The 25,666-nt window shown below is 38.8% G+C and overlaps 2 protein-coding genes across 5 annotated transcripts in view; both read right to left on the bottom strand.

Annotated features, from left to right (window-relative positions):
- The window catches only part of srcap (Snf2-related CREBBP activator protein), a 48,399-nt gene extending 47,535 nt beyond the window's left edge, over positions 1–864 (bottom strand). For both annotated transcript variants that reach the window (XM_059324050.1, XM_059324051.1), the window contains exon 1: positions 598–864. The gene's annotated coding sequence lies outside the window, so the exon portion shown is untranslated. The remainder of the gene's footprint in view (positions 1–597) is intronic.
- A 3,482-nt stretch (positions 865–4,346) lies between these two features.
- Positions 4,347–25,666, bottom strand: part of fbrs (fibrosin) — a 28,170-nt gene continuing 6,850 nt past the window's right edge. The window contains exons 7-18 of one of the 3 annotated variants that reach the window (XM_059324611.1): positions 24,935–25,170; positions 23,103–23,398; positions 22,913–22,957; positions 22,673–22,771; positions 20,302–20,370; positions 20,038–20,076; positions 18,996–19,067; positions 18,741–18,894; positions 17,035–17,115; positions 16,773–16,856; positions 8,939–9,155; positions 4,347–7,270 (exon numbers count right to left, since the gene is read on the bottom strand). In XM_059324611.1, the coding sequence (XP_059180594.1) occupies positions 5,692–7,270; positions 8,939–9,155; positions 16,773–16,856; positions 17,035–17,115; positions 18,741–18,894; positions 18,996–19,067; positions 20,038–20,076; positions 20,302–20,370; positions 22,673–22,771; positions 22,913–22,957; positions 23,103–23,398; positions 24,935–25,170 (2,971 nt within the window). In that variant the 3' untranslated portion in view covers positions 4,347–5,691. The remainder of the gene's footprint in view (positions 7,271–8,938; positions 9,156–16,772; positions 16,857–17,034; positions 17,116–18,740; positions 18,895–18,995; positions 19,068–20,037; positions 20,077–20,301; positions 20,371–22,672; positions 22,772–22,912; positions 22,958–23,102; positions 23,399–24,934; positions 25,171–25,666) is intronic. The other 2 variants (XM_059324612.1, XM_059324613.1) reach the window with 2 other exon arrangements.

Genomic DNA, 25,666 nt, shown 5'->3' with positions numbered 1-25,666 from the left:
AATGCCGACACATTTCATTAAGTTACTCCGCCGTGGGACACACACACATGGCGAAAAGAGACACCTGAAAAAGTCGCATTAAAACCCGCTTCTGCATGAGGGGGGGGACAATCACTCGTGACGTCATTGCGTGGGGTCAAATCTTGTTTCCAGGAAAATAAAAAACGTTAAAATTATTCACTTCGGAGCGGTTGTACGTGTTGCTTTGAGTGTAAATGTAAAAAATGGGCGAAAGAAAAAATGTTATAAAAGTTCCATATAAATTTTGCAATGATTACACGGGGGGTTTAGGGGGGACCCACACGGTGCCACGGCTTGCTCTTTTTGAAGCGACCGTAAGGAAATGACGGTTTAATGGTAATGTGTTTGGTTTAAATTTGATTTTTATCCAGTGTGGTTGCTTTTTAATTCAGTGTCCGGTTTCGGTTTAACTATAGTGTCGACACATTTCAACGTAGCGTGTTTAAAAATCGCCACCAAGTGAAATGCAGTCTGATTGTGTCCTTTTCGTTAGTCCGAGCCCCCCTTCAATTCCCCCATTACTTCCTCCTTGCCCCCCCTCCCTCTCCAAGGCCGCCATCTTAAGTTCCCACCTACCTGAAATTTCCGACCGATTTTCTTTTACTAAATTCTCGCTGAAGGAGTCGTCATCCGCGTAAAATCGCACTCAATCCGTAATGCCAGTAATCCAAACTGTCTCCCGGTACCCAACGAGGTACCACTAGGTCTGTGGGAAGAAGTTAAAATACGGACCGGGAGAGACTGGGTTTCGGCGCAGAATGTAGCGGTCGCGGGGAGGAGACTTTACGCAGCGAAATGGTGGAGGACCGCTGCTGCTGACAAAGTACAGAACCCGCGGAAATCTCGCGAGATCTCAGCAAGCGCGCCACTTGAAAATTTGATGTTTCTGATTGTTGTTTGTTGACAGAAGAAAACTGGAAGACATCTCGTAATTTAACCTTTTTATTTACACCTTTATCCTCCGATTATACAAACCGAGACGGTTCTATTGACATTGCTCTGATAATTCAGTGAGACGATTGTAACGGTCGCTTTCAAACCAGAAGAACGTTGATTTTGTAGTTTTATCCGTGAAATGATGGTAATAAAACTACAAATAGTGGCGGAGGAAGTATTGTTTACCAAAATAAAAGTCCTTACTGTAAAAAAAAAAAGTGTTAAAAGTACAAGTCCTGCATTTAAAATGTTGTATTAATAAAATTACACAAGTATATTCAGGAAAATTGACTTATACTTTAAGTAGAGGTACTCAAATCTGTTAAAAGTAGAATTCCTGCATTAAAAATGTTGCATAAATAAAAGTATTTCAGTATAATCAGGTAAATGTATTAAATATTATTAGAATTAAAAGCAAACATACTAATACCACACTACAAATAGTCTGTTAACAGTAACAGTTCTGCATTTAATATGTTGCATTGATAAAATTACATATGTATATTCGGGAAAATTGACTTATACTTTAAGTAAAAGCACTAATGCCACAGTTAAATCTGTTACAAGTAAAAGTCCTGCATTTAAAATGTTGCATAAATAAAATTACTTAGGGATATTTAGGAAAATTGACTTGTATTTGAAGTAAAGGTACTAATGCCACACCAAAGATAGGCTGTTACAAGTTAAAGTCCTGCATTCAAAATGTCAAAATGAAAATATTTAAGTATAATCAAGATATGAATTGAATATTATTAGTATTAAAGTTCTAGTGCCACACTACAAATAGTCCTTTAACAGTAAAAGTTCTGCTATTTATATGTTGCAATAAATAAAATTACATATGTATATTCAGGAAAATGGACGTATACTTGAAGCAAAAGTACTAATACGACACTTATATCTGTTATATGTAAAATTCCTGCTTTAAAAATGTTGTCTGAATTAAAGTAGTTATTTATAATAAGAATTTTAAATAGTAGTATTAAAAGTACTAGAACCACACTACAAATAGTCTTTTAACAGTAAAAGTCCTGCATTGAAAATGTTGCATTAATAAAATTACACAAGTATATCCAGGAATATGGACTTATACTTGAAGGAAAAGTACTAATGCCACACTAAAATCTTTTACAAGTAACTAAGTATTGTTTTATTCACTAATATTCTAACTATTTTTTCTATGAGATAAATCAGATTTTAGCTTATTTTATATTCTGTAAGAGTGCTTTTAATTTAAAAAGTACTCTGACTGTTAAACTATATTATGTTATTTAAAATCAGGATTTAACTTTTGTAATTTGATTTTTAAACATATTTCAGGAGAACATTTTATTGAAAGAACATGATCTGTTTATATTCATTGTAATTTTGTCATTATTTTAGCTAAATTAAGTTCATAAAATTAATTTCTCAAATAAATTCACATCTTAAAATCTCTTCAAACTGTATCACATTTAAACACCAAAACACAACTCATAAAAAATAAATACAAATATAACTTTATGTTAACCCTTCAGTGTAAAGTAAATCTCTTTTGTGTCAATGTTTATTTTTATTTTTCTCTTATGACTTTTAACTTACCCCGTAATTAACTGCACTCCCTGAACTTACTTGTTAAGAGTTAAAAAAATCAATATCATGAAAAAAGAAGTTTGGGCTAAGAAACTGATTATTTACTGATTATAAATTCTGCATTTATATATTTGTTTTTTGTAAAAAAATAGTGAAAATGGAGAAAAATGCCATCTCAATTACTCAGAGAAACAAAGTGACACCTTCACTGTTTGATTTACCAAACCAACAGTCAAAACCGCAAAATTATCACTAATAAATTACAATTATTAAAAGGGAAAGCAGCAAAAGTCTTCTGCATTTGTGAAGCTGGAACTATAAAATGTTTATACATCAAAAGTTTTTGGTTAAAAACTAATTGTTTCAGTTGCATGAGTATAAACTGTTGGCGGGTTTAATATATGACAAAAGCATTATATTTTATCATCTTTTTGTATGTTTTGAATGCAGAATAAATAATTTGTAACTAAGTAACTAAAGCAGCCATATGCATTTAGTGAAGTAAAAGTAGGATTTACCCGAATCTGAACTAAAATAACACCACTGGCTACAGGTTGGGATTTTTTTTTAACATCCTAATGACATTTGAGACTTTCCTGCTTTAGATAAAACCTTGAGAAGAAAAGTCAGGTACTTTCCTGCTGATTCCCTTTAAATGGAGGATTAATAAAGTGACAGGTGCTTCACAGTTTCCTCTCGGCTGTTTGGATAAAAGATAAATAGACCAGAATTTAAAGTGGCAGAGATTCTCTGACAGACTGAGTGAGAATAAAACTGAGCTGACTGATAAATGAAGCGCCACTTCATAATAAAATGTCTGTTACAAGTAAAAAACCTACATGCTTTTACTTTAATAACAATTCAATGCACGTTTATGTTTTTATCATCTATACTGCTAATTTTGTTTTGGCATATTATATTGTAATTTGGCCTTTTCTTATTATTGTTGCTGTACTGATTTATATATTTACACTTTTACTGCTGCACAGGCGTTTCTGTCAGGATAAACCAGTTTTATCTTATTTTACACTCAGAATAGTCGATAAAAAGGGTTATATTACGCTTTAATGTAGAAACTGTTGATTTCACTGCTGTAGCTTGATCTTAAAACATTTTGGTAGGAGAATTTTATTAAAGCAACATGATTTATCAATATTCAACAATTTCATCATTAATGTAGCTAAATTATAAATTCATGAAGTTAATTTCTTGAAGACATTACCATCGTATATGTATTTTCCTGGTCTTGTTTGATGATAAACTGAGTATTTTGGGCTTTTGGTCAGACAAATATGTTTTTATATCAGTTTATGTACTTTTTTAATCAATTTTCTGATCTTTTACAACAAAAATTAAGCTATAAAAAAGGCAGAGAAATCTTATTTCATAATATAATTTTATCAAAGCAAGTTTTTAATGATCTTAAATCATCTGATCACAAATCGAGCAATAAAAATAGGCAGATAAATCAGTTTTTTTAAACTTACTTTATGATCTAGAAAGTCTATTAAAAGAATTATATCATGAGATTATAATATAATGCATTATTATAAAAGCAGAATTTCACTGTTGTAGTTTGACCTTTAAACATATTTGGGCAGGAATTTTTATCGAAGCAACAGTTTTTTAAATTAATTTAGCTAAATTATAAATTCATAATGTTAATTTCTTGAAGAAATTACTGTCATGTGTGTTTTTACTGTTTTCTAATCTTTCTAACAAATCGAGAACTAAAAAAAGGCAGATAAAATCAATTAAAAACAGAAGTTGCTGTCTGAATATGAGCAGACTGAGAACAAAAGACCCACACAACAGCGTAAACAACAATTCATTTAATAATTAATCTTTGTGGTCTCTAGGGGAGGGGTTTGAAAGGTATAAAATGGTCATATTAAAATAATCGACCCAGTCTTTTCCCTCTCAGGTTCCCACTGTCTAGTTGTCTTTTGACACAAGTCCTTATATTTTTTTTCAGTTCTTCAGCAGATGTCCCACTTTATCCATGTATATAACTTATTTTTATTGATGAAACAACTCGACAGTTCAATGTACAAGGCTCCCATAGTCCCAAAAATGGATATAACACACAACCAATGACACACAGGCATTTAAACCTCCCTCAGCGTTAGAAAGTCGAAGACGATCCGAGACGGTTCACGAGTTTAAACAGTTTCTGTGACGCCTGACGAGTCGTCTCCTGTGTGATCTGAAACAGTTACTACCTGGGGAGAGAGTACTGGTTGATACCCGAAACAAAGACAAATAACATAACAGTGAATATATTTATTATTATAGAAGATAATTAATGTTAAGAATAATAATTACAAAGGCAATTTCTCTAGACTACTATAATCTGGTCCTGCTCATATAGTCAAGAGGAGAGTGGGAAACAGTTACAGGAAGCTCTAAAATACTGTGTTCACTCACACAGTGTAGCACAGTTCATTTTGCAATTCATCCTTTTTGAAAAAACAAACAGAAAAAGAAAATCTCGTTAACAGTGAAGCTGAGGGTCAGATTTTTGGGTAAAGCAGGAGGTGCGATGCTTCGCGATCGTATCAGTAAAAATCTGTCATTCCACGGAGACAAAAAGACACAAAGACAGAACAGAAAGCACCACTGTTACCACTCTGAAGACCCTCATCCCACAAACACCTAATCAGGGTTGATTAATGTAGAGGAAGGCTTTTATTATAATAAGAATATCCCATGAGTTAACCGAGCTGAGGATGAACCCTTGACGTGTTTTCACAGTGTACATCCCTCTGGAAGTCTCGTATCCAACCCGGAAAAAAAGGCTTCGGATCATAATTCACCTGACAAACGAAAAGAAGAAGCTGTCCGTACAGCTCTCTGAATGACCAACAGCCAGTAGAAAATAAAAAACACACCGAGGATGCACAGAAAACATGTACCTTTAGATTGCACTGATAGAACCGTTGCGCATATTTCCAAGTCACACTGTTGAGTCTTGCGTTTCCTCCCTGCCGTCGCCTCCACCAGCCAGTCCTGGTCCCCTCCTTTAGAGGGGGACTGGAGCTGGTTCTGAGGTTGAACTGGGAGGGCAGGGGTTAGTAGTCTGCAAGAGGAAGAGGGGGGCAGGTTGAGAGCAGCACAGTGATCCTGACATTTCCCTTAATCTCCTCCAGTGTTGTCCCTGTACTATCTGGACTCTGCGTCTTTGTGGGCACTGTACAGTGCCAGCTCACCGGGCCCTCCGAGTCTCCGGGGAGGCGTGGACGACCGGCTGGTGATGGACGGAATGAGCGGAGGCGGCGCCCCCACCGCCAGAGCTCCCACCAGGCCCGCGGGGGTCTTTGCAAGGATGCCGTTGGGCACGTGGTGCGGGCCGAGGCGGGCGAAGAGGCCGGCGTGGTGCTGGGAAGCAGGAGAGGCTCCGTGTTGGAGCGAGTGGGACAGAAGGCCGGGGTGGAGCTGCTCCAGGTGAGCGGCTGTAGCAGCGTGGGATTGCGCGGAGAGGTGGGAGCCGGGATGCATTTGGGGGTGCATCCCGAAGTAGCGAGCCCGCTCAAAGTCTTCCCTCAGGATCTGGGCGCGCTGCTCCTCATCAATGAGTCCTCCGCCCGGGGGCCCGAGGTGAGGGGGCCGGTCGAAGTGGTGAGCCATGAGGCCGAACTCCTGGCGGACAGCAGAGGTGGAGGCAGCAGAGGTAGATGTGGGAGGGTGGTGAGGGTTGGCCGCCGCGGCTGCAGCCGCCACGGCCGCCACCCTCTCCGCCTCCAGAAGGCGCTGGTGCTGCAGCAGCCGGGCCAGATGCGGGTCGGACCGCAGGGCGAGGTGAGGGTCCGAGCGGAGCGCCAGAGCCTCCCTGCGGTTCTGATGTTGCTGCTGAGCTGCGAGCTCCCTCCAGGGGTCCCACGTGAAGCTGTGCGGACCCTGTGACGGACCCTGATGGCCGTGGTGGTGGAACCGGTCTCCTCCTGGACCCATCACCAGCCCCCCGGCCCCCGTGCTCCCCAGATACGCCTCGATGGCCCTGGAGCGGTCCAGTAGGGAGAGGTGGTGGTGGCCGGGGGCGTTGGAGGGCGCCATGAGCTGGACGCCGGGGGTGGGAGTCAGTGACAGAGAGGAAGGGGTGCCGGAGCGGTGGTGGTGCGGGTGGCTGTTGGGGCGCTCGAAGCTGTGGTTGGGGGCCGGGGGAGGCAGCGTGATGGGGATGTGCTCCGGCTCCTCCTTCCGCTCCTCTTTGACTTTGACGGGCGGGAGCAGCAGCGGAGGTTTGGAGACGGGCGTGGTGGTCCGGTCCGACTTCTTGGCCTGAGACAAAGAAGTGACGGAGGCAGAAGCTGCGGAGGAAGAAGGGAGGCTACCGTCTCTTTGGGAGTGTGAGGGTTCGCTGTGGTGGCCGTGTGCTGACGGGGCCATCTGGCGGGGGTAAAGGTCCAGAGGAGACGGGGCGGAGCGGCTGGGCGGGGGCGTGGTGAGCACGGAGGAAGAGGAGGAGCGCGGCCGGTCCCTCTCTGCTGCTAGAGACGCAGAGCCCAGAGGAGGTCCTCGTGAAGACACGGTGGGCTGTGGCCTCTTGTCCCCGTCTCGGTCCCGCTCGCGTTCTCTTTCTCTGTCTCTGCTTAAGCTGCGCGTCAGGTCCTCGATGGGCCCGGAGCCCCCCAGGGAGCTGCTGTGGCCGTTGATGTGGGACACCGGGGTGCTACTGCGGGGCTTGAAGGGAGGCGCGACTGGAGACATTCTCACAGGTTGTCGGCCGTACAGCATGTTGTCCCTGCAGAGCACAACGTGCACAGAAATGTTACAGAATGGAAAACATTCAAAGCAGTTTTTAAATTTATCACATTAACTACAGTTTTTACCAAGGCATTGAAAACAACATAATCTAAATAAACTATCATTGAAGCGCATGATGTTCTCCTTTTGTCTTGTGCCACAAATCCAGAGCACCTGTTTTTCCTTTACACTGAAGTGCTTTCACCCCTTCAGTTCAACGGTGATATTGGGAATGCTACTGTTGTTAATATGTTTGTGTTGAAATCATGATGTCGCAGCATTGTAACGCCTGCGAATGAAATAATGCCCACAACGTAATTCAATCACAAACGTAATAAAAATCTGCAACTTTTAATGCCACAAACAATGCTACAAACGTAATAGCTGCTGCCTACTACAAACTACGTTTGTGGGGGAGTGAAAATCTTCAACTTTCAATATTGTAATAACTTCTCACAAATGTAATAACGCAATGAATAACGGTCATTGCGGTTGTCGTTTGTTGCGGTTGATGTTTCAGTTGTGTGTTAGCGGAGCGGAGAGCCAGCAGCTGGATTTTTCACCCACAGTCAGTATGAGTAGTGTGAGAATAGGCAAACAAACAACAACAACAACCATTATTCATTGCGTTATTACATTGGTGGGAAGTTATTACAATATTGAAAGTTGAAGAAATCGCGTGTAACATTAGAAGTAGGAAGCAGCTATTACGTTTGTGGGATTATTGCATTAAAAGCTGCAGATTTTTATTCCATTGGTGGTTTATTGCGTTTGTTGGCATTATTACATTCGGGTGCATTACAAGCCTGCGTGCACGTCTGTTCAGTGAGACGTGTCCCCCATCAGTGCGTTTCAGATCAGTGTTCTCCACTTTTTAAGTCTCGCACAAAGACAATTTTATTTCAAGACTACAACTTCGGGGATATCAGTAAAATACCTGAGCATCGTCTGACTTATTCACATATTTACATCAACATCAGCCAAAGCAGAAAGCGGAGTAGAGACCCTCAGTTTCTCTAAAAATGTATTAAATAGGCTGCTTCGTCTGTCCATCAGCACACGGGATGTAACTTTGAGAGAGATCATTTTGAGTTTGAACACAGTCATAGATTAAATATTTAACTTTTTTATGTCAAACCCTTGTGCTGTGTTTCGTGTCTCTCTATCTCCCTAAAATCACTAATTTCCCCCACTGGGTCACAGACTTAAAGAAAAATACACATATACCCCCTCCACTAATTTCTGTATTTTTTCTTTAAGTTCAATAAATGTCTGATGTAAACATCCAGTGATAGTGTGAGATAATCGTGATTTTAATGTTGACCAAAACAATCATGATTCATATTTTTGCCATAAGCGAGCCGCCCTAGTTTTTACTCCTAAATTGTGTGGCAGATACATAAATACATAAACTATAAAAATAGAGTCAGAAAACAAGCTTAAAAGGCTGCAGTGAGATTGTAAACAATGACATCACAACTAGAGTTTGTCCACAGATGGTTCCAGGATAAAGAGATATGAAATATTTGTTTTATTCTGTTGGGGTAACTCTATTTTATATTCTGACAGGTTTTTATCTGAGTGCCCGGGGTGATGTGGGGCCCCGCTGCCAACTGATGTCAAAAACATCAAAGCTAGATCTTTTAATTAAAGTTTGGTGTCTCACCGGTCCTTCTCGTCCTTGATGTGGGGGATGTCTCTCCTCTCCATCTCCTTCGCTCGCTCCCTCTCGTCCCTCTTGTCCGGCCCTTTGGCCCAGCTGGGGCCGGGAGCGAACCCAGACGGGGCCCCGTGCAGGCGGCTCCACGGGTCGTGGTGGTTGGGGTTGGACAGGCCGCCGACCACAGACGCTGGTGAATCTTTAGGGCCGAACACAGATCCTGCTGCGGGACAGAAAGACCAGTTATTTATTAAGAAAATACACAAAAACAGCATGGAAGTGATGTGAACAAAATCTTTACATTAAGTATTTTTACAGAACTGCAAATTAGGGCTTGGCGATATGGACCAAAAGTCATGATATATGAGCCTGGTGTATATCGATTTTCAGCCTAAATATGATATATATCCTGATATTTTTAATCGCAAAGTGAGAGCAAATGTTCAGTCGAAGTCAAAGCCAAATATAACATGTCACAAGTAGTTTTATTAAAAACCGTTTATTTAAGTGAACATAGATACTGTATGAGAACAGGAGTACCTTTTTAAAAAATAAATAAATCAAAAAGGTCCATAAAGTGCACATTTAAATAATAAATATCTTTAATAAAAATAGCCTATGAAATAAAATAGGCCAATCTTTTTCTGAAATAAATATATTTATATGAGAAATTAATAACGAACATTACAAAATAACTAAATATGACAAACCCTAGTAAGGGCAGCATGTATATTTAAAGAAATATGTTTTTTAACTATATTGATCTATGAGATGTGGTTTAATTCCATTTCACATTTAAAAAAAAAATATCAATATATATTTTAAGTCGATAAATCGCCCAGCCCTACTGCAAATCCTCTAATATCATCCTGGTGAGCTTGTACATAAAGTCACATCTCTTCCAAGTTCAAATAACAGTACAAACTCTTTTAACTTCCACCAGCAGCTCTATAACTGCTGCTGCAGGAGGGAGAAATGTTTCAGTGTTTTCAGCCCAGCTGGCTGAATTGGGCGTGGAAGTTGAGTGTTTGTATGCGTCATAGACGTATTATAAAGTCTAATGATAATTGCTCTCCCAGTTCATATGCCAAAAAGTTTTCTAGCTTCTGGCTTTGTTTCTGAATCATGCAGCCGACTGAACACACACAGGAGAGTTTCTCCTGCTGGCTACGCCCACAAGTTCCCACTCATCGATTAGACAGACTTCTCTTTCTACCATATGCAGCTCTATAGTACATCGTGTGTGTCTGAAGGTGTAGATCTGTGTTCTTGCAGACTGGCTAAGAGGGGCATGGCAATGGGAGTGGCATATTTCAAAAAAGGTGCAGAAATTCTGTGACTTCACAGATTTGCAACAAGATTTTGTGCAAATCTTGATCTTTAACTGTTTGGCCTATAATGTTTGTCTGTCCTATAAAGCATGAAGAGAGAGTGATGACAAAGTTAAGACAAGTTAAGAGCTGGTAGGTTATTTAGCCTGTTTCACACAGAGTTCCCAGTAAATTACTGCCGTTGCCAAGATACTGGAATTTCTAACTACCCACAGAATACCGTGAAAATGATCAATATTCTATAACATTTTTGACACCATGGGGAGGGGAAAGCCTCCCTAATACCATCTTAAATAAGCTGACATTAAAAAAATACTGAAAAAAATTACATTCAACCAGAGTGAGTGAAAGAAATGACAAGAAGACAGCACTGTGAGTGAGTGGAGGGGTTTAAATTCAGTATCAGAATGTATCGATTATTCAAGAGTATTGACACACATGCATTATAGTCAGGAAAATGTCCAATTCACGCCTTTTCACATATCATGTCAGTGCAGGAATGGATGAGGTAAGTCAGTCTACCTTCATAAAACTCAACAGAAGAAAATGAAGATGCAGCAAGGCCCAGATGTATGTGTACATGACGAAAAATTAGATTTTTTCTTAGGAATATGGAGCCGTTTGTCTGGTGCAAACGGTCTTATGATGCATTTAATATTTTACAAGATGGGAGTAATAAGTAATTGGATTCAAATACGTCAGTCTTGTGTCTTGTGATTGAGCATTTTGTGAGACAGAGGAAGCCCTTTACATGCTCTTCCCTGCAGTATTATCGCTGTCAGTCAGCCTTTTTTGGTATTTTTCCAAAAGGTGGAATGGAAGCAGGACAGATTTCCCTTATATTTATCCCTGCTCCCACTCTCACATTCAGAAAATGTTCATGGAAAGACAGCATGTGTCAAACAGGCTTAAGTCTTGTTTTGTTTTTTCTTCATGAAATGTGCTATTAAAATGTGATTCCAAATAAAGTCAAAATATTAATGTCATTTATCATAATGGTGATGACTGTTTTGTGATCCATATTTTCAGATTTGTATCTCGTTATAAACAGAAACGAACAGAACTTGGGGGTGTTTCCATCTACAGCAAGTAGTAGAACAGATTAAAAATAAAAAAGTTAAATATTAAACGAAAGAAGGGCGCTTTGAGGCGATGTACAAACTCCACTTCTCCCAGATTTCCTCAAATTTGGCTTTCTGAAGCCTCACAGAGAAAGTGATTCTTTCCATTACAAAAATGTCGTAGATGATGTCATACCAATCGTCTATCGATTCCTTGTTAAAGCTTTTTTTTAGCAGCTACACTCAGTATGCCAAAAAGGTGTTTTGTGTCTTTATTTGAGGATTTAGAGTGCAGAAGCCCAAAAAGAAATTCATCCCAATTAAACGCAATGCTTGTCCCAAATATTGTCACCAATTTTATGTAGATCTTACGCCAGAAAGCCTTTACATTTGGACAGGCTTTAGTCTTGTTTACTTACCGATTAATTAATGAATTAGATAATTTCTTATTTCCCAAAATAAGTTTATAAAATGAATACTGCATGCATTTAAGTGAGGCTCTTGTAATGCTGAGAACACCTGATGGATTTAAAACACATTTTTGCAAGTAGCCAGCAAAAATGTATCGTTTTGATTATCAGTATAAAACCCACAAGACTACTTAGTGGCACCAGGATTTCTAAAAAAAAAAAAACAATATCCAGGCCTGGATCAAAGCAGCAGTGATGGTAGTAAAGACAGCCATAAATGCTTGTTGGAGCTTTAACACAGCCTTCCTGTTGTCTGATCAGAACCAGATCTAATTTCCTCACAAAATATCCACTGCAGATGATTTACAGTTAGTAAGAGACGATGATAACAGCACGAGAGGAAGATGCTCAGCCACAACCGTAAGTCTGTCTCATGAGAATAACAGGCGAGCATTAAAGTTTATCAGCTTCTCTGGAAGCAGCCTCCTCCTCCCCCAGTTCCTGTTTCCAACCCTGCTGCTAACAGTTAGCTTTACAGCCACAAAACATCAGCTGCTGAGAGGAAATATACAGCAGAAGAAGCTTCAATTTGGATTAATCTTTAAAGCTTTAAAAAGAACCTGTTAAATCAATGATCTTACTCATTCAACTTCTTAACAAGTTTTAATTTAAGACATTGACAGACTACCCTTCATAAGAGTTAATAGTTAATATCATTAAGCACTGTTAAATCTAAACAGAGTACTTGAGGACGACTCTATAACATGTACGTGTTCCTCATAATCTGTTTGTAAATGTAATTATTTTAGCTTTTTTGTTTGTCTTTTGTTGTAATTAACTGTGTAATTTTGTAACTGTGTTTTCTTTTTGCTGCTACCTATCTTGGCCAGGTGTCCCTTGAAAAAGAGGTTCTTAATCTCAATGGGACTTTCCTTAAATAAAGGTTTGGTTATAATAATAATAATTTACATTTTTACAACTTTTACCTGCAGTTCAGTCCAAGTTTTACTTCCAGTAAAAAATCTTTGAATGATTTTACTGGTTTATTTGTTAGTTTTTCTTTTAAGATGAGTTTGTCAGGTTTTTTATTATGAAAATTGCTATTTATTTGTAAGAGTTCGGCTCAAACATGTCAATCTGCCATTGGGTTAAAAAAAAAAAAACCCACAAAATTAAAACACTTTATCACAGCCAGAAAGTGTAAAAAAAAGTGTTGTTGTTGTTGTTGTTGTTTCAGGAAACGCTTCAGGAAAAGTAACTGAATTACATATAAAATAGTTGAATCAGAACACAATAAATAAGAATCCAACGACCAATAACGCTGTCTGAAATAACACAGTTCCCTCTTAATTTGAATGAGGCCACGAGGACTCAGCACGGACACAAAAAAAGCTGAAACTGGCTCATGTTTGGTGACAACACAAGGTGACATTATCTGGGACAGCGCTGCAGTGGTTAAAAGCGTTTAGAGATAATGAACCAATTTATTTTGAAAAATGCTATATATTTGTAAGAGTTCTACTCAAACATGTCAACCTGCCACTGGGTTAAAACCCTTTATCAGAGCCATTATTGTCAGATTTTAACATCTCTGACAGTTCTTGAAAGAGTTGTGTGACGAAAGCTTCCTTCTGGAAAAGGAATTAAATTAAGCATTAAACAGTTAAATTACTATATATATATATATATATATATATATATATATATATATATATATATACACACATACATACATACATACATACATCTTTTGTGCCCATAACCGTTCCCAGTATCTGGTAAGAAATGCAGCCTTCACATGTTTTACATTTTGAAATATTTACGTTTTTACAACCTTTACCTGCAGTTGTGTGCAGAATGTATTAATTTATATTTTTTAAAGGATCTGGTTTGTGCAAATGGCTTTTTTTGTTTAAAAAAAGACATGTAGAATATAGTAATTGTATATATATATATATATACACACACACACACACACTATTTCATTCAGGTTTTTGTAAAATAAATTATCAAAGAAATTCAGTTACTGTTTTATTTTTTACAATTTATATAACAAATTTACAATTACCACTGTGTTATACTACACAAAATACTTTTTAAAGTTATTTGTACCTTTAGCAATGGTTGCACTATTTCTATAGAGCTGGAGGAATAATATACTGCAGTAAAAATTGAGGCTACACTGAGTAAGTGTGAGAAAAGCAAGAAAACCCACTGAAACTCCTTCAGGCTCAGACGGTTAAAAGAACCCACAAATTGTAATTCAAGATGTTTAAAGACTGTTTCTTGTAACATTAACGTTGATTTTCTACAGAAATAGATGCATTAACTAGCAGAGAGTGACTCTCCTGAGCTTGTGCTGATGTGCATTAAATTACAGTGTGAAAACGAACGGCAACAGACTTGATTGGTGAAGTCGAGCGGCAAAGGTTCGACTCGACAAGCTGCAACAAGCTCATCATCATTATTCATTAACAGACTGCGGAGAGCTTCTCCAATCACAGGAAAAGTGCCAATTTATGCCTTTTATGATCTTCACCCACTCAGACGGAGGTGAATTGAAAAACATTAAATATTGCACTAAGTGGGTGAGAGGACTAATTGTTTTACACCCACACACACACAATACTCTTTGACTAAATCGAAGGCGGCCAGGAAAGTTTAATACATTTCAAATATTACAGTTATAAACTGCTATTGCAAACCAAAAATCCTCTAAACAAACTGCAGCTCACAGCATCAACCCTGAAGATAGAGATGATTTGTTGCATTAGGGATAGATTTGAGCCTTTCTTAATGCAACTATACTGTAAAGTTAATCTGAAGTGAATATGAGACAGCAGTCGGAGTTCGCCAAATAAAGAGAGAATCTGAAGTTGCAGTCTTTTAGCATGTAATTCACACTATGTGAATCCCCAGGCGGCACTTCCACGGTGAGTCATGGAGGGAGATTCTTTCTGGTGATTGCATTTATGTTTGTTGCCAGAACACGAAAAAAAGAAGAAGATGCCCACTTCATTTGACTAAGTCAGGCTGCTGCGGCCTAATATAAGCACCAGAAAGCATCTTTTTAACTGAAGGATTGTGGATTTTATCCAACAACCAATAAAGCGTCTTAAGACATGTATTTAATAACGCAGTCCGCTCATTATTTTGACTGAGGCCATGAAGACACAGCAAGAACAATAATACACAGGTGACAAAAAAAAGCTGAAATTGTTTCAAGTTTCGCAACAACACAAGGTGACATTATTTTGAAAGGAGCTGCAGAGGTTCAAAAGTGGAAGCGTACAGAGCTGGTGAACTACATTAAGTGCATTTCCACAATAGTCGAATACCTAGATTGAGGCGGGTCTCCCTCGCCGAAACGCCCCTATTTTGAATGTGAGCTGTCCCTAGCGGCCGTTTGACTGGCCATTTTTTTGCCCTGCGAAAAACCCTGATTGCTGATTGGATAGAACGCTAAGTGGAATGTGACGTAGTACTCGATGCCACAACAACACGCGCCATTTTTAAAAGCAGCGAGTAGTCACAAAAATAATTGTATTATCAAGAAGAAGATGGAGCAGCAGAAGAAAACAATAACGGGCAGAGCAAACCTTATTGTTTACGTTTGGCGTGTCTCCCGTGTTAAATCCATCACGTATGTGATGTCGCGGTCACTAAGCGATTGCACGGCGATTGAAAACCAAACATCCCCTCCTGTGTTTCTACCGTTTGCTGTGTGAATGAAAGTTAAAACAATTGCTCCATGCCACCAGAGCGATAAGATCTGGTCTCAAAGTATCATCATCAAGTGATACGCAGTGTTTAAGTGTCTGATAAGCCTACAAACTTACTGATCTATGACTTAAACTGGAGTTACTGGATCACATTTCATCATTAATTTGATTGTTTCATTAGAACCAGAAGCTACAAACTCTCGTTCAGCAACACAGAAACACAAAGAGGTCAGCAAGAGGTCAGGTCAGAGAGAAGCAGCGTGGAAAACACTGCTGACTCAGCATATTTTCACATACAGGTGCATCTCAATACACTAGAATAAGATGGAAAAGTTCATTTCCAGTAGTTCAAGTCAAATAGCCCCAACCAAGTATTGAGTCATATAGATGGACATACTTTTCAGAGGACAACATTTCCACATTAAACATTTTTCAAATTGGTCTTTTTTAATATTCATTTTTTTTGAGACACTGAATTGTAGGTCTTCATTAAATGTAAGCCATAATCATAATTAGAAGAAATTAATTAAATTAAGACATGAAATGTTTCATTCTGTATGTAATGGATCTATATAATGTGTTATTTGTCAGTAATGTGAATTACTGACAAACTTTTCTATCATATGATAATTTGATGAGATTTGAGATTTTTGTCACAAGTGCCCGGTTGAATTATCAATCAATATCAATATATTTGTATATCATTATTATTTTATTTTGTATGTCAACTGATTTTACACAAAGTTGAACATTTTTCATTTCTCCGTGAGCAGGAAGAGAGACAATAGACACTCAGAGCCACGGCATACTGTTGGCATTTTTAACATAGTGTAAATACACCATGCTCCTATTGCAAATAAGAAATATATGCAGGCCTCAGGAAAAAAAACACTTTGTGTAGTAAACATTAAGGGCCTGTATCCACCAAACATGTAGAGCATAAATTCCAGAGCATGAGTTTCACTCTGAAAGTTGTAGGAGTGCACCTAGTTATTCGTTATCAGATTATTAAGACATAAAATGTTTCATTCTGTGTGTAATGGATCTATATAATGTGTTATTTCCACTTTTTTAATTGAAGTACTGACATAAATAAACTTTTCTATGATATTCTAATTTATTGAGATGCACCTGTACAACTCAGTGAATTCAGGTCTTTATTTTTTACTGAACCAGAGCTGATGATTGTCGAAACACTGCAGGAGTTTTATTTTGCTTCTGTCGAGTTTAAAGGACAAAAACTTGACTTAAGAAGCTTGTATCTTCCTGTGTGAGATAATTAAGTGTCTAGACTAAGAAAAGCTGTGGATACTGACCCAGTGTTGGGCTGCCAAGTCCTCCAAAGGCACCAGAACCAAGGGCTCCCAGTGGAGTAAAGGGTGGGGATCGACCATACGGATCTACAACACAACACAAACAAACATTAATGTCTCCTCAGGCTTTAAGCTGAGCAGCAACTTCTGTGGAAACTCCACTTAAGAGAGGTCAAGGTAAAATGTGGAGTGGGTGAATCAAAGCGACAGGCGGTGTTTGTGGCGTGCAAGTGGCATACAGATGTGCTTTTGAAGCTGCTCTTACCCAAGTGTGCAGTTGGTGCGAGGAAAGACGAGTGGGGCGTCGATGGAGAGATGAAAGGAGCGGAGGACGGATTGACTGCCCCTGAGGGAGAGAAGTAGTAGTTAAAAAAAAAAGAAAAGAAGAGAAGAAAGTGTCACGACTCATCAGATCAAGCGCACGGCGCTGCTCACACGACTCAACACACACACACAGAGTAACGCTGTCAAACTGCAGCGGTGTGAGGACAGAACGAATCAAAACCAAACGAGAGAAGTGAAGTGAGAGGAATGCAGATCTCCACCAGGTGTGTCTCACTCTCACATTTCCACAGAACAGTTGTATCTCACTTAACTGTCCCCGATGGCTCAGTGGTTTCAGAGGCGGAGCGTTTGCCTGCACAGTTCTCTGACTCAGTCATTTTTCTTTGGTATTTGTGCTCTACCACAGCTGAATAAGTAGGCTTTGTTTGTCTGTTTTAAGCCTACAGATAGAATGTTTAAAGTGCATTTTTTTGGCTGTGTTTTAGTAGTTAAAAGTACATTCATCCTCATAATTACTGAGTATCTATATTTCACATAGAGTGCTTGCAACGTGCCACAGCTGCATCAAAAATGAACAGTGCGGAGCAGTGAAAAGCAACAGGAAACGTGCAGTAAGGCGTGGCACTACTGCTCCAAAAGATGTGGATGTAGAAAACCAAAACATGATGAATATTTACCCTCTTGCATTTCTTTGTTTATTTAAAAGGTTTTTGGTAAAAAAGAAACAAGTGTTGAAGCTGAAAGAAGTATGCAATGCAGAATGACTCTGGGGGGGGGGGACTAAACGGGACGCTGGTATTGTCCTTTCTCAGAGAGATGTTCTGGTTAAACATACTTGCTCTTGATAAATATTGGTCAGATCTGTAAGATAAATGATGAATTGTGAATTCGTACATTTCTTTATGTTTGGTTTGCATTGGCCAGGCAATGGATGCCATTATTTTATGTTGTACCATCTGATATTTTGTGTTTAAGTCTTTTTTTGTTTGTTTCCTTTTTTCTCGTCAGTTCCTCTTTTCTTATTGGCTGACAGGAGCGCTGCCTTTAAGTTTGTTTAAGTTTGAGAATGCACAGTTTCTTCACTATATTGGTTGTCGAATCAGTAAATTTCTTCCCTCTAAAAATCAGCATCAGTCTTAAAAAGTCTAGTTCGGACATGTTGCTGTGCCCAGAGGTAGTCAAGATGGCAGCGATGGAAAAAAATGCAACAGGCTCGGTAAGGCTCGATTTTAGCCGAGCCGATTGCTAGAAATGCCTTTTACTATACGACTTGCAGGCTCTGACGGCTGGTTGAGAGGAGTGAGGAGTCCGCAGTCAATTATGATATAAAACAGCCAATAAAATAGGTTTGTGAATCACCACAATCAGGAGAGGTGCTTCAGCAAACAGTAATAAACAAGCAGAAAAAATATTAGGCTGCCGGGTCCTGTAGTATGAGAGATTAGTTGAGGACTAAGAGATACACACACACTATCCTTACACCTGGTGGAGATAACAGTGACAGGTGGTAAGAGAAGGATTGATTAGTTCTGAGTCAAAATCTTGCATGCAGATGTGACATACTAAAACACAGCACATCCCAGATGGCTTGAATACCATTTTTTTTTTTTAGATATGTAGCAAAATCAACAATAAATTCACACTGTGTCAGCTGTTCTTGTGTGACAAAAATATTTCGGCATGCACCTGCAGCTGAGAACAGAGTGGGAGGTCTGGTCAGATCGTGAGTGGGAGGCATGGCGCCTCCCATGGGCCCCAGAGGGCCCATTCCCCCAGCTCCAGGAAGACGAGCCAGCAGGTCACTACGGAAGTCCAACTTGTGAGGATCGGCCTGCATCAGCTGGAAGAGAGCAGTTCAATGTGGTCAGGACACCTGCAGATACTTTATTCAAGTGAATTTAATTCACAATCTGGGGAAATTACACCACGATGAGCACGTACCTTCACTTTTTTCTGATGGCTTAGAATCATCCAGGCCACATATACATGCATAGCACACCACTTCCCTGGTTTCTGCATTAAAATCACAAGGTTTACTTTGTTATTGCATGAATCTCACATGTGCACCTTTAAAGCCTTTGCACACAGAGTCAGATGTTCCTCCTGTTGTTCGCAAATATCTTGGCTTTTTCCAGCTGGAGAGCTCGGTACTGGGGCTGGGCGATATATGGATATAAAAAAAGTATCTATATATAGTTTTTTTCTTTGTTTATATATGAATGCTGCCCTTACTACGGTTTGTCATATTTAGTTATTTTGTTATGGCCGTTATTCTTTTCTCATGTGAACATTTTTATCTATCTAATTTATATTCATACTTGTTTTTAATTTAACTTGTGAATTTTAATATAGGTAGAGGCTCTTTATAAAATCCTTTTGGGTTTCTTGACGCTACCTTGCACCTTCCTTTTGTTGTTATTTCTTTATATTTTTCTTTTTGTCTTATTATTGTGCTAAATAAAAAAACGGTTTCAGAAAAAGATTGTGCCATTTTATTTCATAGGCTATTTTTATTTAAGATATTTTTTTTAATTAAATGTGCACTTTATGGAGCTTTGATTTAAAAAAAAACTGTTATACAGTATTTTTGTTCACTTGTGATATGTCATATTTGGCTTTGAAAAATATTGGGATATATATCGTATATCGATATTCAGCCTAAATATAATCGGGATATGACTTTTGGTCCATATCGCCCAGCCCTACCCAGTACATACATTAAGTTTGGGAATATAAAAGTGAAAAATGCATAAAGGAAGGATACAAGAAAATCATGGGGGAAAGAAAAACCACAATCATTACACACGGGGTAATTTCTGGCTTCTGAAATATCTAACTGGGTGTGCAAGGGCAGAGAGTAGACCAGTAGCAGTCGAGATTACAAGTGAGATTAGTGCAGAGAGTGAGTGAAGCAGTGAGAGAGTAAAAACAGGCTGAAGGTTTTAAGGAGCCAAGGGATTCAAAAGCATCTGTTTTTGCTTACATTACTGTTTTTCAACGATGTCCCAAATGGATCAGTTAGCTACAAGAAAACACAAGTGTGAAACCACTTTTAATGCACATTTCTCTTTCACTCCTTTATCAGGAATAGATTTGCACTCTTTGCTGCACTGACTCGGCCCGTGTTGCTGCACATCCTAGCCTAAACTGCTCGTCCACATCTATACAGCGCTATGCAAACAGAAGGAGGACATCTCTAGGGTGATGATGCAAACTTCTTAGTTCAACGTAAGCATGTTGTCCTTACCCTGGGGTCTTTGGGCTGCAGGTGGTGAGGCACAACCCCGAGTCGTGCGGATATATCAGGACCCGCTCCCTGAGGGACAAGAGGCTGTCACACACACAGCAAAGTACAACACATGAACACACTGTCTACAGGTCCCAGCCTGATCAACACCTGAGCTGATTCTTTGATCTGTCAGTGACATTTTTCATCACCCGTCACGCTCACTGAAACTGAGGCCATAACAGAGTCTGAAATTACTTTTTTTTGATAAAGAGGTAAGAGTCTACAAAGGTAGAGTTATTATGGAAAACAGGTGTAACGGTACAAGGATTCCTCTCCAGCTCTTTGCTGCAGGATTCAGTATACAGCTTCTGTTCAATATGCCCTTTAAAATAAACTATAAGGGTGTGTGTCCACCTAAGCTTTTGTTATTGAGCTGATAACGGCAAATTAGGGATCAGGAGGAATTTTTAATCGATCTGTGTATTTTTTTAAATTTTTATCTCTGACTGCGTATCAGTAACACTGAACTGAAACACGCCGAGCATTTTTAGCATGGAATACTGAGTTTAATTTGATCCAGAACTTATTTTAACACAAAACACATTTAAATATGAAGATTACTGTTAAAATCATGTCTCATGTCTCTTCGGGGGCTTAAACATAAAACACTGAACTCTTTGACGTTACCTTTAGAGTTTAATCTCACCGAGTTAGTCTATGATCGACAGGAAGTCTATTTTCATCCTTTCAAAATAAAAGCCTCCGTTATCAAAACAGGCTTTTGCATAGTACTGTGTATATATATATTTTATTTTGACCATGTATGCATGCAGCGATTAATTGATCGTAAACGTTATAGATAATCAAGTTGGCAGGTTTCTTCCAAACGCCCATCCCTACAGCAAATGCTCTTGCATCTGTTTGCTATGACATGGAACATCCACAGAAGTAAAAATGTCAGCACTCTGCCCTGGATAAAGGGAAGACTGAAGAATATAAGACGTAGGACAGACGGTGTGATCATGGGATTTTGTGGACGCTCTTTATATTTTTTTCTGTTTTTCACTTTTACCCCGTTTTCAGCGGATGTTCCATCTCTCTATTAAACACTTAAATGAGAGTGTTGTCATATAAATTAGTGCAGGGACACTGTTGGTTTAGTGTGTGTCACAAGTGTCTGATTGATTGCTTTGTGTTATTTGTCAACTGGTTTTACAAAGTTGAACATTTTTCAATTCTCTGTGAGCACAAAGAGAGACACAATTGACACTCGGCACACTGCTGGCATTTTTAACATAGTGTAAATACACCATGCTCCCATTGCAAATAACAAGAAAAATATGCTGGCCTCAGGAAAAAACACACTTTGGTGGACACAGGCCCTTAATGTTTACTACCCAAACATGTAGAGCATAAATTCCAGAGCGCAATTTTGGGAGTGCACCTAGTTGTTCTTTATCAGCTGCAACATGCCGAGTTAGCCTGTTGAAGTAAGAGTAAAGCTCAATGATCAATGATTTGTGTCAAACTATATCGTATATCTGTGGATGCACTTCAAACAATTGATTTCTGAAAGTTTCTATTAGCTCAAAGAGACAAAAACAAACTCTGGGCTTAAATCAGGAAATCATTTAGAGGCCTGAAAAATCATCCAGGAGTTTATGCATTTCATTTATTGAATTAAGCATTATATGAATTAAAAACTTGAACTGGAAGGAGATGCTGCAGCTGTGGATATAATGCAACTTGATCACAGAGAAAATCAAATTAAAACATATGATCAAAGCTTTTGAGCCACCTTACAATATGCCTTAACTGTCAGCCATCAAGACCTTAAATGTGCAAATGTAGTTTGACATGTTCTTTTCTTTGTTAATGTTTGTTGGTTGTTGTTAAAAAAGTTTCTCCTGTTTTTTATATTCCTACTATTTATACATTTTCGCTTTTATTCATTTATTTTAAATCTAGCACTGACAAGGAATGCACTTCATTCTGTTGTACATGTGACAATGATAAATATATTCTATTCTCTTCTTCATTTCTTCTGCATTTTTTTCCATCACTTGTTGCACAAAAAAACCTACCGAGCCATGACCGAAAACCAAATTACATAACTGAGTTTTTTGTACCGTTACACCTCTATTCCAAAGCCTCTGCACTGCGAGAGTCTAAGCTTAATTACCCTCCGCTGCTGGCAACACTGTCGGCTTAACTGTCACCAAACAAGCTTCATATTTTCCTGACAGTTCTTCCCGTGAGGCTGATCAAATGAACAGTCACTGTGATAATAATTACTCCAGGTAATGTGAGATTTCCCCTGACGACATGATGTCAGCTGCCTACTCAGGAAGAAGTATTACAAAGATGATGTGGGGAGTTTTTTTCTCACCTTTGGCTGAAATGCTCCTTGCAAGGAGCTGAAAGGCCCAGTGGGAGGAATCACAGGCTGGATACTCGGCACTGAGGGCGGCGGGTACGGTGGGAAGAACTACGGGAACACACAGACACACACAGCTCAGTGACCACTGAACAAGCTTATTAAATCAATGATTTGCACACCTTTAATCTAGTGTTCTCAGCCTTGTTTTTATACATAACCTGTAGATTAAAGATTATACAAAGTACTCACAGGGTGTCGGTACAGTCCGTCCATTTTGCCTGGAAACTTATCGAACTAAGAGACAAAAACATTGCACGGGTTAACAGACATCTCAAAAACTGATCCACATTCCAGCCACACTGGAATTTCAAGTACGACACAGATGTTCAGCAGGACGAGAGAGAGAGAGAGAGAGAGAGAGAGAGAGAGAGCGTCTCACCAGAGGCGGCGCGGTGGCTGTTGGGTGCAGGAAGGGCGTGAAGTGTTGGTGCGTGTGCGTGTGTTGGTGCTGGTGGTTGTGCTGATGGAACTGGAAGGCCAGAGGCTGGATGCTCGGCTGGTTCTGAGACGTGCGGCCCGATGAGCCCGGCCCGGAGTTCGATGCTGATGGACCACCGGGAGTGGAGCGGCCCGCAGCTGCTGCGTTGTTCTCAGCCCCCGGGACGCTGCGCCGGCCCTCACGCTCTTGTGAGTTCAAGAAGTGGGAGTTTAAGTTCTGACGCAGTAATTCTTGGTCTACAGAGGAGAAGGGGGGAAAAAAGGGAGAGAATTATTAGAAAACAAACGTTTACAAGAAAGGTTTCAATGTATATGAGGCCCGTTTAGAAAGGATCACAGGGACAGGTTAGGACACTGTTTATTACAGGTGCATCTCAATACGTTAGAATATGATGGAAAAGTCCATTTCCAATAGTTCAAGTCAGATAGCCCCAACCAAGTATTGAGTCATATAGATGGACATACTTTTCAGAGGCCAACATTTCCATATTAAACACTTTTTAAAATTGGTCTTTAGTAATATTCAAATTTTTTGAGACACTGAATTTTAGGTCTGCATCAAATGTAAGCCTTAAGAAATTAAAGGAATTAAGACATTAAATGTTTCAGCCTGTGTGTAGTGGATCTATATAATGTGTCATTTCCACTTTTTGAATTGAACGGACATAAATAAACTTTTCTATGATATTCTAATTTATTGAGATGCACCTATAGATATCTTGTCTTTGTACTGTATTCGACTGAATATAGGTTGGAAAGAATTCATAAATTAATTCTGTTTTTATATACGTATTCACATGCACACCAACATTTTTAGAATCAGGGTTGTTGCATCTGTAATAACAGTTTATTTAAATAATGTTTGTAGATTAATATAATGCAACATAGGTGTTGAATATTTACGTATTTAGGTACTTTTTTGATTTGATTTGTTTTCATTATTTCACCATTTATCTAATGAAGTAAAATGTATTTATTTTTAATAATTTACATGTAAATAACATAATACTGAATTTTTTCTTTAAATAAAATGTTGAAAATCCGATAAACATACGGTTGGAAAAAAGCTGACAGTAATGGCCCCCTGTGTGTTTGTAGGTTATAAAATATATGTGCAATTGTAAATATTTATATTTGAAACATTTGTGAAAATTACAATCCCACTATAAAAAGTAAGGACACTGACATAAATATATATATATATATATATATATATATATATATATATATATTTAATTTATTTATTATTATTATTATTATTTTTTTTTTTTACCTGAATTTGATGCCTTCTGTTGTTATTTACAATTTCACATTTCAACCACAGATTAAACACCACTCTGACAAAGCTTATAAATTATCATTTTGAAACAAATAAACACATTAAAAACATACTGTGACTGGCTCTTTAATGTAACCATAAAAAACGTATAGAAAATGCCAACTACTGCGACATTATAAGGACGTTTGAAATAGTTAATTTGACAGAAAAAACAACATATTTGTGATTTTTAAAAAAGGTGCTTCATATTAAACCACCAAATATAAAAACAGAACAACATGTGGCCTCGGCCTTTTAAGGAAATTTATACTCGCAGTTGTGACGAGATCACATCTCAGTACATCAGTATGTAACTTCCTCAACACCTCAGACAAACCGAGAAACCACCAGAGGAAGTCTGGGTTTGGTTTATTTCAGTCACATATTAGTCATAGTGTTCCCATGAACAGCTGAAGCAGACTGTAACAGCAGTTAGAAAAAAAAAACAGCCTTACCTGCTGCTGTTGAGTGTCCAGGACCTTGTAGGAGAGGTGGAGGAGGAGGAAGGCCAGGCGAGGACGTGAACAAGGCCCCGGTGCTGGCTCGAGACGGGGGTCGGAGGGGCCCTGAGGATCCTGAGCCCCGGCTGTAGGGCAGCGACACGCTGGCGGAGGGAGTCGGGGGACGCATGGAGGACGAGGAAGACGCAACAGATGAAGCAGATGAGGGAGGTTTGACCGGGGTGTTGCTCCTGTGGAGAAGGAAAGATTCATTATTTATTATCACACAATGAACCACAGGTGGAAGAAGTATTCAGAGCCCTCACTTCAGGAAAAGTACTAATACCACACTGAGATAACTCCACTACAAGTAAAAGTCCTGCATACAAAATTACAAAAGTATCAACATCGAAACATGCGATACAAGTATTAAAAGTACTTATTAAGCAGAATGGCTCCACTCAGATTGGATTATATATTCCCAAATATTCTAGGACTATTATTACTGATGCATTTATGTAAACATTGTTTCAATTTTCTCAAGGTAGGGCTCATTTTAACTACTTAATATACTGTTATGGAGGTTTAACTTAAACAAAAAAATGTTTAACCGCTTTAAATGTATCATATTTTTTATGTTAAATCCTGAAAGGTAACTAAAGCTGCCAGCTATATTGTTATATCTATATTCATATTTATATTCCATATTGTTACTTATTTTGTTAATCGTTTTTCTTATATTATCCC

The sequence above is a fragment of the Centropristis striata genome, chromosome 21, assembly GCF_030273125.1.
Source record: "Centropristis striata isolate RG_2023a ecotype Rhode Island chromosome 21, C.striata_1.0, whole genome shotgun sequence".
NCBI classification, from domain to species: domain Eukaryota; kingdom Metazoa; phylum Chordata; class Actinopteri; order Perciformes; family Serranidae; genus Centropristis; species Centropristis striata.
This window is presented reverse-complemented; position numbering and strand designations above follow the sequence as displayed.